Genomic DNA, 16,496 nt, shown 5'->3' with positions numbered 1-16,496 from the left:
GCTGCTCTCACATCGTGCGACTGTTAGTGATAGTTTTATTGAACACAATCTCATTTTTGGAATAAAAAATGTTATTAGAAAAGCTAACGCTAGCTGATGCTATTGTTTGTGACAGGGCTTGTTCCCGTGTGCTTATCAAGATGGCTACGATTGTGTTTCAGCAGGGCGATGCTCGAACTTCTCAGGAGCTGCGATGAAACAGACCTGTAATATAAGTAATATCCGCTTTTCCCAGGTTGTGATTCAGTCATTGTTGTGTCACAATCAGTGGAGGGATGGAGATTAAATTAATGGCAGTGGCTCAGAGCGAAAGAACAGTGTGAACCCAGCCATACTTTCCTGCTGCTGCACGGTTTGAACTGTAAGTAACAAGTACCGTATCCGTCTTCTTCCAGGCAGCGGCTGGTGATGCAAACAGACATTTGAGGGAATAAAAAGTGTTTGACTGGTTGTACAGGATGTGGGGAAACCCCAGAAATAACATCTGCCGAGATCCGGCCAGGGTGTTTATGTATCCACACAAACGTCTTCACTGCAATAAAATCCGTCCAGTAAGTAATAATAAACCTTCCCAGTTTAAAAACTCAATCAGACTGTATGACTGTGCCATTTCTGGAGCTGCCTCTGTTGTTAAACACAATTTGATCTTGTATTTGTCTGTGAAATATTCATCTGCAGCAGCCGTTGGTTAAACTGGCTTACCCTAAACACTGGAAACAGGCTTTGGTTATGCTAAAAGACGAAGGCCAACCAAGGTAAAGCTAAGTGGTGGGGTTTTTTTTGGCATAGGTTATGTAGATGTGTCCTTCCTCTGCTGTTTATTTCCTTTGTGCTTTTGGTTCAACATGCATTTTTTTTTTAACTGGGGAGAAAAACAACCTTTTCAAGAGTTCAAATGAAATAGCAGGAAGCAGCTCAGTCATGTCGAGACGTGTCCTCAGCTCTGAGCAAAAGCGGGAATATGTAAGATCAACCCGAGACACTGTGAGATGCTGCAGGTCAAGACAGCAGGGCAGTAATACGGTCTGGAGCCGTTGTGCAGAGTCACATAATGTACACCGGAAACCGGGCGAAACCGCTGGCAGAATCCATGCCGGAAATGTTCTCACTGAAAAGGACGGATACTCTCGAACAGAACGCTCTTTCTATTAGCGAGTGTTGTGCGAGTCATGAAAGAATCATTCAATACTCGTGATTCTCTTCACACACTCATGAGTCACGATTCTTCGTCCTCACGAACCATCCCCTGCTATGAGCTGTGAACGAAGGAGAAACACTCGTTACAAGCTAACATCAACTCAGCTCTGCTCCGCTCACAACACAAGATAATTATTCACTGAGTTGTTCACACCTCCCTCCCTGTTGCACATACGAATCACTGAGTCGAAGCTCACATACAAATCACTGAGTCGGAAGCTCTCAGGTACAAATCACTGAGTCGAAGCTCACATACAAGTCACTGAGTCGGAAGTACTCAAGTACAAATCACTGAGTCGAGGCTCATGAGTCACTGAGTCGAAACTCACAGTGTTTTACTGTCTTGTTGTTTGTAGAATCATGACAATAAAGGTGTCTTGACTTTTTGGACTTTGCCAGTACGTAGCATCAGCACTCTGATGAGTGACTCATTTAAACTCGATTCAGTCCGTCGACTCTTCTGAACGACTCACTAACCCCATTCCGCCCCGTTTTCAGCGGCAGCAGCCACTCGACTTGAGCCTGGGGTAGCCATCAAAGAGGATGCTTCAGAATCACCGTAGATGGCAGGGGGTTGTCGGCTCGGGCATAGTTATTTTGGGAGTAAGGAGTGAACCCCCTAGACCAGTGGTTCTCAAATAGTGGGGCGCGACCCCCTCGGCCTAGGGGGTCGCGGTGCGATGTCAGGGGGCACGCCTGTGACCCCGGAGAACATGCTTTTTTTTTGCCATACGAGATAAAAGTGTAATTGCACATCCACTACAGTAGTTGGCAGTGACGTCCTGATTGTCAGAGTGCGCGCAGGGAGTATTATCTCTATGGTGTTTTTGCAGAGCATGCGCGCTGCACACACAGCACAGAGCAGGCGATATGAAGAACAGTTGTAAACAAACCCTCAAGGGACAGCGTGGAGAAATATTTAACAGAGAGACAGAGATGATAAAACAAAGGAAGGTCAGTCGAAAGCCAAGAAGAGGAAATAAGACATAGCGTATGTAGCGCTTTGCTTCACCGTGACTACGGTGGGAGAAGCGGAAAGAGCGGTGTGTTTACTGTGTCTGAAAATGTTGGCAGCGGACAGTATGAAGCCAAAAAAATTAAAGCATCACTTAAAAACAGTCCACCCCAACCACGCTGATAAGCCCCTTGAGTTTGTTTTTCTGCGAAAACGTGCCGAATATTGTCAGCAATCATCTCGCTTTGTAGCTGCTAGTTCAGTAAACCAGCGAGTGATGTTAGCGTCATACAAGCTGGCCCACGCCATAGCAGAGGAAGAAAGAAAATAAGCAATGTTTCTATAAATTTGTCATAAATTGCTCTCAATTGTACAATTTTAATTAATTATCACAGGTCCTAAAGGGTCCTGACAGAGTTAGGTTATAACTAATTTTGCTTTTGAGATAAAAATGAGTTTGTTAATAAACTAACTGAAGCAAATACTTAGAATTTAGAATCATTTTAAATAAAATTGAAGAAATGTACCGGTATCAAGAAAAAAAGGGGTTCGAAACATTAATATAAAAAAAAATTAGAAAAATTTAGTTTTCCTCAAATATTCACTCTTCATTCTTCATTTTTTTTTTTAACTATCAAAGTCATTTTTTATGTGATAATATTTATTTAAAAAAAAAATCAGTTCACATTACTACTACCCGTAGTTGTAGTTTAAGGATTTGATTATTATTATTTTTTTCAGGCAAACTGATGCAATTCAATATTTTCTGTTGCAGACTAAAAAACAATGGTAATAAAGTTAGGGTTGTAAGTTGATCTATATTTCTTTCTTTTTCATGTTCCTTTTTATGTTAATAAGGATATTGGGGGGGGGGGTTGTTTTTTTCTTCCTAGGGGAGGCGTAACAGAAAATAATTGAGAAGCACTGCCCTAGACACACCTACTTGACAAAGTGAAATAGCACCATTAAACGTGAGACATGTTCAAAACGGTCCAGGCGACTTTCTACTATCAGGGTGTGTGCTGGAACTTTGTGTCGAGAGCATGAACAAGCCTCTATAGGTCTGATTCATTCAGTAAACACCCTGTAACAGGCTGCACACCGCTGAGGGACTCACTTATCAGCTGTTGAGAAACACAGTATTTACTTAGCCACTATTCACCTTTTCTCCAGGCCTGATAACGGGTGAATTAGACCAGTAAAACTTTCTGCTGAGAGGAGAGTGACTTTCATTTCTTTCCGACCCAACAGGGAGGATTTAATATAATGTCATTGTTGTGTTCCTTAAACATTAACTAGTACAAGAGTAGCATGACGTTGGGACACAAAGGATTCAATTCCATTTACATAAGTCTGATAAAAACATCGTCTTTTACAGATCCAGTTTAAATCCGGGTAACTTTTCACAGCAAAACACTTTTGTTTTTGGACCCTTTTAATAATTTCTCCCTCATTACCTCCACAAAGGAGGTTCTGTTTTTGCTGACCTTTACCAAGACACTGTTGAATTAATAGTGGGCAAATGGATTTGTTGTGTCTTCAGAAGCTATGGATCTAGATCCAGACGAATCCCCCATTACTGAAAGTGTGCTTTTAGTGAGACTTCGATGGTTTGGACATGTCCAGAAGAGAGACAGGGACTACTGTATATTGGTAGAAGGATGCTGAGGATGGAACTCCCGGGGAACAGGGCAGACGTCGACCCAGGAGAAGATACATGGACGTAGTGAGGGAGGACATGAGAGTGGCTGATCAGTGCCCAATTGGCCATTGTTTCAGTTTAATATTGATAGACCATGTTGACCTTATTTTATTGTGCTTTCATCAAAACCATATTGTATTTTTGTCTCGTTGGTCACTGATCTTTGAAAAACAAGAACTATCTTAGCGAATGAGAGATTCTGAGCACTGTATCAACTGCAGTGTGAGGCCATGGGCATGATTAAATAAAACCCTCACAAGGTCATACGCTTTGATCCGGATATGCTTTTATAATCAGAGGATCGGATCAGGAGATCCATAGTTGGGTCAGGTCAATGACTGTATTGATGATGTGGTGCGTTGCGTACAATTAAATGTATGTTCCTGCCCCCATCTAGAATCATGATATTTTAAAGCTCCATTCACTGAGCTTCCCCTGAGGTCTGGAACCACTCTGGAGGGGGGGGGGGCTATATCTCCAGTCATATCTGTAGCATTGCCAGCACCCTATTATTCCATTAATGCAGTTATAGCCTCAGGCTGACTTTGGCTGCAAGATCCTTGTCAGGAGTAATTATCTTCTTAGCACTTACTTTTCTTACTTTTCCATGGACATGGAATTAAAATATTGAAACAGTTCACCTCATAAGTTTGATAAAAATGTTCAAACCACATTATCTTGACCATATTTAAATCCTGCGGTTACTGGGAGGTTATGAAAGATAAGTCTGTAGACACCACTAATATTCCACACCCTGGAATACCTGATTCATTAGTCAACAATATTGTTCCGTAAAATGGCTTGCCTTAAAATAATGAAAGAAAACGTTTCATGGAATAAAAATGCTCTTCCGTCAGCACTGAGAGAAAACAAATCCCATAAAATAATAATGTGATGTAAAAACATCAGTTTCAGCAAAGAGCTATGGGCGTTTCTTCCTTGTTCATGTCTGTGCAGGGGGATTTCCACAATTACTGGTTGCGCAGGAGCATGAGGGGGCTCACCAACAGATTCTGTGATACACACATGCACACACGCACACACGCACACACGCGCACACACACACACACACACACTCACACACAAATCGCTTACTGCTTTATTCCAACACCACAGAGAGGACTCCTTGGTGCAGTCAGTAAGGTATACATTCATGATTTTTTTCAACTAGTCAAAGTATTTCATTAGAAAACAGTGGAAAATAGGACTAAATTAAGATCACATACATGTGCTGCCTTTTAATGAGTCTGGTCATAAGGAACAAAACACTGATGTAAAGGCTAAGAGTTAGACATGCCAAAATAGCTTTAAAGGAAAAATGTGCTCTGAATACAATATTTACATGAATGCAAACTTTCATACAAATATCCATTTAGCTGTCAATATACAATATGCATATTGTATATTACATATATACATATATACATACTTCTTCTTCCAGAAGGAACCTTCCAAAGCAGCAACAACCTGGAGCTGAACAGCCAGAAAACAGTGGAGATGATCATGGACTTCATGAAAGTCACAGCCCCACCGTCCCCCCTCGCCCTCACACACTCCCCTATACCCCCATCTCCATTGTGGACTCTTTTCACTTCCTGGGCACCACCATCACCCAGGACCTCAAGTGGGAGCCGACCATCAGCTCCCTCATCACGAAAGCTCAGCAGAGGATGTACTTCCTGCGGCAGCTGCCGACCCAGATGTTGGTGCAGATCTTCACCTCAGAATTTCAGTGTTGTCTTAATCCACCATGGAATGCCTCTGCAGTCAATTTTTGGCCCAACATTGTTGCCAACATCACCCCACTGTGATTGGCACTAGTAGTCTTTAGATTCTGGACTGGCTGGGGGTCATGAAGTACAACAGTGCTCATTAGTCCATTTTTAATGTGTTTTGTCAACTCTTCCTGTCCTTGTTTGTCTTGTTTTGTCACGTGTTCCAGTTGTTCCTCCAGGGAGCATCCTGACCAGATGTCCGAACTACCTCAGCTGGCCCCGCACTACCTCAACCCTCTCTGGGATGTATAATAATGCATTAGCTTTATATAGCGCTTTTCTGACACTCAAAGATGCTTTACATTGTGCATTATTAATTCACTCCATACTTGGTGGTTAGTTACTATTGTAGCCACAGCTACCCTGGGGTAGACTGACACAAATGAGGCTGCCAATTTGCACCATCTGCCCTCTGGTGTCAGCAAAATCAAACATTATGCAATTTATAAATGGGCCGAATCAATCTTGACAAAAATCTAAATAAAATAATTTATGGGGTTGGGGAAAAAAAGGAGAGACTGTAACCAAAGGTCACTAGGCTCTGTGAGAGATCCACAAGCTGCAGTGGCAGACAGCCTCCCTATTTATGACACCTGGTATAAAAGACATCCAAGAATGTATCCCCCGAGGCATCATTAGGAGACACCGGTGAAGAGAGGGGAAGAGCTGTCAACCACAAAAACGTTTATCAAAATTGTGTGAGGAAACTTTTTAGGAAAGGATCTCCATCAAATGTAGTGGAGGAGAGGAGAGCACGTAGGGCACCTGAAGGAATGAAGTGCCACAACATACACCTCTGAAATCCACATGGAAGTCTCACCAGTGCTGTTGGCGCGATCCTGAAGGTCAATGGGTTCACCTCTGGAAAAAGCTGCCTTGTAAGAGTAACAGTAAGAGAACAGAGTTCGGAGCAGCAGACAGCCAGATCACATCTCGATCTACATTCATTTAAGTCCCACATTCCCCAATCCTTTCACTTCAATGCCTCAAGGGCCGAATCCTGTGTGTACCTGCAGCAGATCGCTATGTGCCTTGCAGGTGTACACTTTTCTATTGGCTGGGATTGCAAAGGAAAAAATAATGCAAAACAAAAATGAAATTTGCTGTTCTGCAGGTTTTACTTTATCAGGTTGTTCCAGCTGAGGGCAACAGGGAAATATTGTATCTAATATCCACACCAAAAATAAAATAAAATAAAAAAGTAAAGTAATCACAATGGTTTTCGAAAACTCCGATCACAGTGAAAAGTTGTGAAAAGTCCAGTTACACATCTGCATGTGGATGCCTAAGTTTTAAGTTTCAAAACGTCACTGCTTGCGACGAAAACTGCTCTGACATCACATATGCAACTTGCGTTTACATTCAGAAACAGCCTGGATGCCTTCAAAACTGTGTTGCTGTTAACAACTGTCCAGCCGCTTATTGCTTACTTGATGACTTTATATTCCCAAACTGGGTTTAGTAGCAATTCTGCCTCCTTGTTGGTCCACGTGAACAAGCCTGCTGCCATGTTTAATTTTTTGCAAAAGTGACGATGAGAGGTGGAGGGTTCTGATTGGATAAGGTTTGGGGAACTGCACTGCTGATTGGTTTGGCATGCTTAAGAATGTGCTTAAGAATGCGGTTACAGGTGGATGGAGGTTTTTTTTTATAAACAAGGTCGGGTGGATTAGCGCAGGTTTATAATCTTTACAAACAAAACTCTATCCTCGATGTCACTGGAAGCTGAAACGGGATAACTGTGGCCTCTTTTTCGTGTTGCAGTCGGTAATCAGGAATCGATGGATGGGCACAAAACATCCATTATGTACTGATGGACTTTTAAATTATAATATTATATTGGCTTTCCTGAGTAGGATGTAAGTCAGATGCTAAATCTTATTAATTTGTTTGAACATCAGAAGAATGATTACATTCTCACTGTCCTACACTGAGGTTGGGGGGGGGGGTTAAGGTTATAAACCACACCCTTTATCCTTAGCCCCTTTGGGATGTTTGAAGTTAGAATATTTCTGAATCTTCCTCCAACAGTGATGGTAATTTTGCTGCCTTTAGAAACCTCCACGCAGCAGATGAACTTCAGTCCAGTGTTGTGTTGCGGCACAACTCACCCCAAGGTATTATTATCACCTGTTGGTACTTGTTTAAGCCCCCCCCCCCCCCCCCCCCCCCCACACACACACACACACACACTTCTTTCTTTGGTGATATTTGAGAATAGAGCAGGGCGGAGGTGCTACAATTTGTTGTGTGAATATATGATTCTTTAAAAAGCAGATTTTGCCGCCGTCTGTTTGGTGCTGTTTCTCTGTTTTGCCTTCGTTCCGCCCTCGTGTCATGTTCTCATTGCTGCCCTTCCTTTCATTGCGTTCTTCATTTGTTCCTGCGTAAACTGATATCAGGAATAAAGTGCGATTTCACAACCGTGGCTTATCTGCTGTTCTTGTTCTTATCAGATCAGGCGTGTTTTCTTCCGCTGAAAGGTGGATTGTGATGCAGATACACTCGTAGACAGGGAAGCTGGCTCTCCATCAATTATACAAAAGGCATACATTGGTGCATTTTATTTTATTTTCTATAACAGCACAATATAAAGTGTATGAAAAATAAATCTGAGTAGTAAAACAAAAATATCCGTCTTTCCATCCATTCATGACTCATATTCACTCCACCAAAGCACAATCCAATCATTGAAATGCAAAGCAGGCCATCAACGAACAGCCGAGCTGGAGGCGACCACATTTACATTTTCAGGACAGGGTGGCGGTCTCATCATAGTACATTGTAACACATGTCTGAGCTTTTCTGCATCTCCCTCTTCAAGTAGCTTTCCTCCACAGGACAGGTGTACGGATAGTCTGAGGGGTTGTAGTAAGGGGTGTATTCGGGGGCAGGGAAGCTCTCCTCCTGGCCGGGCCAGCAGTGGGCCTGGCAGTAACAGTCCTGGACGTTGCAGTGCTGATAGTGGAAGTGCTCAGAGGTGAAGCCACGGTAGCTGGACATTATTCTGGTAGGAGAGTCGAAGCAGGAGGAAGAGGAGGAGGAGGAGGAGGAGGAAAAAGAGCCCTGTGGTGAGTAGCTGTTGTGGTCCGCCGGATTACAGAGTTTCAGGGACTCTGGTGAAGAAAAGGGAGCCTGAAAGAGAGGAAGACTTGGTTGAAGGTGAAGAGTGTCTCTGAGTTTAGCTCCTGCTGACCAAGCTGATTATCCCTGATCATCGATGGCATTCTATCAGATGTGTCCAGATGTTTTCACATCAGACTCGCTGCTTCTTTAGACTAACTGCTGTACATACAGTAAACCCTGATAGAGGTCCCTGCGAGGGACAAAATAGAATGCACTTGACACGTCACCAACACTAAACATCATGCAAGGACGTGCTTCACACAGAGCCTCCAGGTCAATCACGTAGGGACCCAGACCGGTGTCGGTTACAAACCTACCATCCCATGGCCATAGTAGTCTGCGTCAGAGGAGAGTCCATGGCACCAGGGCGACGGGAAGTTGGGCGGTGGAGGCAGGGGGGTGATGTTGTTGCCACTGAAGCCATTGCTTGGTAGCGTCATGTCCCCGAACTGCTGCTGGATATCATTGAAGATGTTCTCCTGCATCTGAATGCTGCAGGAGCTTTCAAGGAAGGGGAAGGAGTCGCTGCGCATCTGGAAAGCTTGCGCGCTGCAGCCGTTGGCGTCCCCAGGGGGGGCGGTGGGAGGAGGATCCGTGTAGCGACCTGGCGGATCGAGCATAGAAATGAGAATACAAATGCAAGCTAAATATGTTAACAGTCGCTCGGTTCAGTGTCCAATCCTCGTTTGGGTTGGAGGTCGCTGGCCAGAGCTGACATTTCATCAGATTACGTACTTTCAAATCTGTGTCTGATATTTTAAAACGGGGAATTATAATTTTCATGCAGATTTGGCTCTAGATTTATCTTAGCTTTTGTCTCTGGCTGCTAGAATTAATCTCATTTCCAGCTGTTGCAGGAGGATTTACCTGGAAAGGTGGATGTGCAAAGGTCCTGGAGATCTAAGCAGGCCTGAGATATCTGGAGGAGGAGCATAGCGCAGATGTTATGTCAGCACATCTGCTTGAAATTTGAACGAGAACTGTTCTTGTGTTTTTCACAATGGCTTTGTTGCGTGTCACTCATTCATTCATTCATTCATTCTCTTCTGCATTTCCGCTTCGCGGGTCACGGGAGTTTCTGCAGCCTATCCCCGCTTGCTGTGGGCGAGAGGCGGGGTGCACGCAGGGGCCGCACATGCACATATGAACAAGTTGGAGTAACGAATTCACCATTTATTGCATTTGGGGAGAACCCGGAGAAAACCCACGCGAACAGAGTGACAGTCAGGGTGTGTATGGGGAGGGTGAGATGGCGGTTATGGGCGGGGGGTTGAAGTTACCGTTTTAACCTTTTTACTGTTGGCCTCCCGGGCTCGGTGCCTCTGAAGCAGCTCCTTCACCGTGGTCTTCACTCGGACACCTTGGTACACCCGAGGCTTATCTGCATGAAGAGAACAGCGTGTCACTCATGTTTACTAAACAACGAAACAACCTCGTCCCAGCGGACAATAGCGCACTGACACCCGCCCCCCCGCCTGATTCCGACCTGCCTTTAAGCCCAATATGCGTTTTATTTTCTCTAAATAAAAATGTTTAACTTTTGTCATTTCTCCTTGAAATCGCATCTCCACGCTGTCCTCTGCTCCACGAACCCGTTAATGGGCAGCACCGATCGTGACACAAAAAGCACGTTAAAAATAAAAGTAATATCTGTTTAAAGTATCATTTAAAGTATCAATTAAAGTATCATTTAAAGTATCAATTAAAGTATCATTTAAAGTATCAATTAAAGTATCATTTAAAGTATCATTTAAAGTATCATTTAAAGTATCATTTAAATTCGAGGTGCGTAAAAATGATTTCTCAGCACTCCGTGGCTCCTCAATTTCCCCGACTTGTCCCGACCTTAGACCCCAGTTTGCGCCGGGTTAGGGCTGCTTCTTTATGGCTTCACACGGCTCCGTATTTGCTCGTTCGCGGAGCGGAGACTGCGGACTCCGCTGCCTGTATCTGATCCGCCCTGCGCAGCCGCACCCGGTAAAACCAGAAACAAAGACAAAAACTACCCGAGTAAGTAAACATTTCTGATCGTAGACGCATATATAAAAAAACGGACGTTGAACGTGTGCGTCTGGCTATGTACGCGTTATGACTTGGAATATGCGTAATAGTCTGATACAAGCGGAAAGCGGCGCGTGAGTTCATCGCGTAAAACGCTCCAACAGAGCTGAAATCGGTCTGTCTGAAACCATTACCGGGGGGGGGATATTTCGGTGTAAATATGTGGATGTTGTGTTCATGAATCGCACAAAACTAAAGATCGATTCGGGGAAAGCGACGACACCACGATTCAGAATAAAATGTGACTGAGATCGTATTTCATTTGCGTTTTGGGAATGCGCCCTTTGGTTTAAAGCCCGACGCGGATTCCCGTTTAATCGAACCGGCGTTTTATAGAACATTTAATTCGATATTTCAGCCTCGTGCTGTTTTATAATTCACTTGTAAACTCCACTCCAATCCGTTTTCTGTTTTTCACGCTGCCTGCTGCGCATTCCCGTGACAGTGAAACGCTCCGACGCGCACGCAGCAATAACTGGCTGTTTATTTTCTCTATGTCAAATTTTATTCAGGAAAGCGCACATATAAAGGTCTTGAATGGGGGGGCAGATAAATTAGGAGAAAAGGCGTAATATCGTGCGTCTAGAAGTGGCGCGCCGTTTGGAAAAGGGCGATTTGTTACGGAGACGAAGCATCTGCTGGAAACATCATCTGATAAATATTCATACAGCTAAATGCTAGTTGATGATTTGGCGTAAAAGTGCCGAATAGTGGGACAAAATTACGAAGCAGACACATCCCACTCCAAAACGGTTACTCCTAACGTCCTGTTACGCACCAACAGCCCGCTGGCAGAGGCACGACGGCTGAAAACTTTCATGTAGCTGGACTCAATAAAAAAAAAAAAACTATATATATTTGATGGTCATAGTTGCATAACTTGCGTTTTTACCAATATACGGTGATCACAGTAACGCATGCCGCATAATAAATCCTGAAATGTCAGTAAAATACAAAAAATAGGACGGTAAAGCAGATAAACAATTAGTAAAAACTACAAAGATAGAATATGAATGAGGTTAATTGTACTGTTTCTCGTGTTTAGTTTGATGTCAGCCTGCAGTAGAATTCACATCGACAGGGAAACCCTCCTGGTTCTGCTTGTGACGCTGTTGTGCTTTTGATTGTTGCCACTAACATCCCCATTTTCTCTTTTCTCTTTTCTGGGAAAACAAAGCTACAAAGTCTTTTCCAGATTGGAAAAGCTGTCGTGAAACTCACCTGACATGATGGCTGCGATGAAGAGAGGCTCCCTGGGGGAAGACCTGTGGGACTCCACAACGTCCTTTTCTGCCTCAGCAAAATGGCCAAGAACGAAATTTGTTCAAAAGTCTAAAAAAATCTCGACACAAATGTCTAACAGCAGGGTCAGAGCATCCAACAATATTGTAATATAGCTGGGGACATATTAGTTTGAGATTTTCTCCCTCCATGCCTACTATTTAAAACCCCTAGAACACAATGATTTGACAATGATTTGATTGCGCGTTACTTTCAATTTGAATATTCAGAGGCAACAGACTTGTATCACTTTTTAAGTAAAAATCACTTCATATATACATTGTAAAGGCTCCACTTTAATGTAATACAGAACAATTTTACATTTTGACCGAAAAGAATCCACACTTTTATTAATTTTATCCTCCTTTTGCAGTATCAGGGCATCGCTCCCCCTCATTAAGCACTGCAGCACTGAGGGCTTCAGGTGCGCAACTTTAACACCGCATTTCGTTTTAAATCGACCTTTAACCGTTTGCTGCGGCCACTCCTCACGCTGAGGACATTCTCAAACATGTTTTTAAGCTTTATTTCAGAGAAAATGGCATAAAAGTGGGGAAGAAGTGGGCGTGGCAAAGGGCCATAGCCATCTTTGAGCTCGCAGGCCTCCAGCTGCTGCAGTCAGCGCACTCACTCACAGATGGCTGCTGGAGACTGGGGGGGGGCAGCTTTTAAATACTTTTAATATTGTACTTTTTTAATAAAACAATGTAACAGAAATGATCTGTTCCGCAGCTCTGGACCCAATCAGATCTTTAGCCCGCCAGTGTTTCTGTTCATTCTGCATCACTTCACCCCGCAGCCATTCAGACAGAGCGCAGCAGAGCAGAGGATAAATGTCACCGGTTTATAAAGACATTTATTTTATTTTATTTCCCCGTAAAGTTGAATCCAGTTGAATAATAACACGCGCAGGTCAGGCCGAGTAGAGGTTTCATGATGTGGGACCCGCACGTTGCCTAAATAAATGATTCTAAATATCCTGCTGTCTGTCCCGTCTGCTGAATGCAAACATCAAGGTTTAGCAACCTGCTGATTGAAGTCTGGCATTAGCATTAGCACGACATGTATAACTGGGGGCGGCGCGGTGGAGTCGGCGGTAGCGCTGTCGCCTCACAGCATGCATGTTCGGATCTGTGCACGTTTGCATGTTCTCCCCGTGTCTGCGTGGGTTTCTCCGGCTTCCTCCCACCTCGAAAAACATACAACTTAGGTGACAGAAAAAAAAGTTCGTATAGGTGATAGTGCGCGCGCGAGTAGATGTCTGTCTGTGTGCGCGCACGGCCCGATGCGCTCGTGGCGCGTCCGGGCTGCACGCCGCCTCTCGCCCGTCGTCAGCTGGGATGGATGGATGGATGGATGGATGGGTGGATGGATGGGTGGATGGATTGATGGATGGATGGATGCATGGGTGGGTGGATGGATGGATGGGTGGATGGATGGATGGGTGGGTGGATGGATGGATGGATGGGTGGATGGATGGATGGATGGATGGATGGATGGATAGATGGATGGGTGGATGGATGGATGGATGGATGGGTGGATGGATGGATGGGTGGGTGGATGGATGGATGGATGGGTGGATGGATGGATGGATGGGTGGATGGATGGATGGATGGATGGATGGATGGGTGGATGGATGGGTGGGTGGGTGGATGGATGGGTGTGTGGATGGATGGAGGGATGGATGGATGGATGGATAGATGGATGGGTGGATGGATGGATGGAGGGATGGATGGAGGGATGGATGGATGGATGGGTGGATGGATGGGTGGATGGATGGATGGTGTTGTCAGATTGTAAGCGTTGCAGTGAAAGTACAAACACTTGCCATGTGCAACATTCCAGATGTTGGATGAAACCAGCTGTTTGCGCATCGCGCAGTTAACGTTGGTCCTCGCTGCGTCTTGTCCTCACTCCATCACACCCAAGCTCTTTGTCCCTGTCTCCCGGGCTGTCATGGATCATGGATGCATTGTTTAATCCCGGCTGTGGCAGAGCAACGCTCATCGTTTCCCGATGCATCAGTTGGATCGTGGCGCCCCCTCGTGGACAAGAAAAAAGACAACTTCTTCCATCTCGTCCTGCTGTCCCGTTAGAGCGAATTATCGTTCCCTCTGCCAAGGAGGTTCTGTTTTCGCCTGCGTTGGTTTGTCTGTTTGTCTGTTGGCATTGGCAACATAAATCCAAAAGTTAGGATCGTGATGACATTTTGACGAAATGTTGGGAATGTTACCAGGAACAGATTATTGAATTTTGGCGATGATCCGGAAGGGATCCTGGATTCTGGATCAATTTGATATTTTGTTAACGTTGCAATAAATGGAGCTTTGAAATGTGTTCCTCAATATCTCTGCTGATTATTAATCGATGCTTATGGAATTTGACCCAGTCATGTATGGGTGAGGGTCTCTATGTCATCAGCAAATATCATCCCGATCAGATCCAGAATTGAGTCAGTAATAAATAATTAATTTTAACATTAAATCCCATTTATGGATTTGAAAATCAGTTAAAAAATACTCATCAACTCTGATTCACTTTTACTTTTCATGGTTGGTGTGTATAAAGATACCAAGAACAATCTAGAACCTTTTGGTGATGATCCAGATCACCATGTGGACGGTGTAGATCCAGTTAGGAGGGGAATGAGCTGCTCGGTGGAGGTCTGTGCTCTCTGAGTGACTTCCTATTTATTATTATTATTATTATTATTATTATTATTAATATTATTATTATTATTATTATTATTATTATTAATATTAATATTATTAATATTATTATTATTAAAGATAAATACTTATTTTTTTAAAGTGATAAAGATAACACACAAGTATCGGTGTCTGAACAACTGTGTTCATTTTCCTTAGCCAGTTGCATTATTAGAGAGAGCAGCACGCTGTGATAAATTAACTGAACCAGTAGCCCCCGCCATCCAAAATCCAAATCCCTCTTTTGGAACCAGAATAAAATTGTACTGGATCTGTATAAACTTGGCTTTTAAAACTGTTGGATCCAGACTTTAATTTGTATTAGCAGCAAATTCCACACAACTCCATAAACGATGATAGACTTGTCCATGTTTTGTTATTTCCTCAGAAGGAAGTCATATCTCCACCCGTGTCTGCGTGTCAGCATGGATTGCACTGATTTCACCACTGGTCCAGAAGAGGATTGTCTAGATTTGGAATTAGTTGTGTTTTCCTCAGATTTATATAATGGAATAACTTTGAATCCCAAATGTGTTCAAGAATATCCATAAATCGTGGATTTGCCCTTTGACCCAGGTCATCCACTGGAAACGTCTTCAGTCGTCGTACTTTATTAAACCATCATGTTATTTTTTAGAGTGATTGTATGGAATGCTTATGAGTTCTTCCTGTCATGATTTTTGAATACTATAAGAATTGGTCCCGCTTCTCAGGTTTTTCATTGTTTTATTTTCTCAAGCTAATTATGCACACTTACAAAACGCTGCACAAAGTCGTGCCGCTGCAGAGCGGGGATTCCATCGGAAGGCTGTTCCATCATTGCCACCTGTCAAGATCAAAGCCGGTTCATTTGCATGAGCCTCAAACAGCAGCGGCAGCGACAGCGTGGATGATGTTGGCCGTCACATAAGGAAATGATGCTTTAAACACTGAATTCAATTACTCAAATTCATTTTAATAGATAAGGCCAAACAAATGTCACATTTAATGTCGAGTCAATGTGAATACATTTATTAGAGATGACAGGAGCTTGGTTGGAATGATCACACTTTAATAATAATAATAATAATAAAATATTAATTTTACGATTGAAGTCTAAATGTTGTGACTTAAATATAAGGGGTTTATATAATTATTTGCAATTGCAATTTGCAATTATTTGTAATCAATTAAAGATTTAAGTGTAATTACAAAACTTTTATAATTTCATTTGTCTTTGAGTTTTCTTCTCTTCTCTTTAGCTTTGAGAAGTTGCCGCTGATTGGTTCTTCTGGTCATAAATAGCAGATCGGACCTTTGGAAATGCGGCCCTGCATGTTTTCAACTAAACACACACGGACATAAGAACTGCACGCGTCCGACGAGCCGCTCCCCGGTCGGTCTGCAAGTACCTCTCGGCAGGACTTGGTGGGACTTGGCGGGACTTGGTGGGACTTGGACCCTGTAAGTCCAACGGCCTTTGACATTTTTCATATCCGACACCACAAACCTAACAGCTCTAATTCATTAACTTTGTTTCCACTCTTAACGCTTATGAGGAAACTGTATTTGATCACGTCCAAACTGCTTACAATTTCTTTAAACATACAATACCGTAAATAAATACAAAAAACTTCCGACCAGACCAGGTCGAGAACATTCTTCTGAAAACATATCAAAGTGAAGCTATCCAATCAGCTGAGTGTTTCTTG

At 43.3% G+C, this 16,496-nt stretch overlaps 1 protein-coding gene across 1 annotated transcript; it reads right to left on the bottom strand.

The window, feature by feature from the left end:
- Nucleotides 1-8,270: 8,270 nt before the first annotated feature.
- On the bottom strand, nucleotides 8,271-16,278 carry linc.pou2af1 (lnc RNA pou2af1). The gene is made up of 6 exons (XM_068745803.1): nucleotides 16,197-16,278; nucleotides 12,038-12,106; nucleotides 10,036-10,160; nucleotides 9,623-9,674; nucleotides 9,073-9,359; nucleotides 8,271-8,764 (listed from the first exon to the last, which is right to left on the bottom strand). Exons 1-6 carry the CDS (start codon nucleotides 16,276-16,278, stop codon nucleotides 8,402-8,404), a joined length of 978 nt encoding a protein of 325 aa, XP_068601904.1. The 3' UTR covers nucleotides 8,271-8,401.
- Between the last annotated feature and the right edge of the window lie 218 nt (nucleotides 16,279-16,496).

The sequence above is a fragment of the Brachionichthys hirsutus genome, chromosome 11 (assembly GCF_040956055.1).
Source record: "Brachionichthys hirsutus isolate HB-005 chromosome 11, CSIRO-AGI_Bhir_v1, whole genome shotgun sequence".
Taxonomy (NCBI): Eukaryota; Metazoa; Chordata; class Actinopteri; order Lophiiformes; family Brachionichthyidae; genus Brachionichthys; species Brachionichthys hirsutus.
Note: the sequence above shows the minus strand (reverse complement) of the source record. Positions and strands in the feature narration are given on the sequence as shown.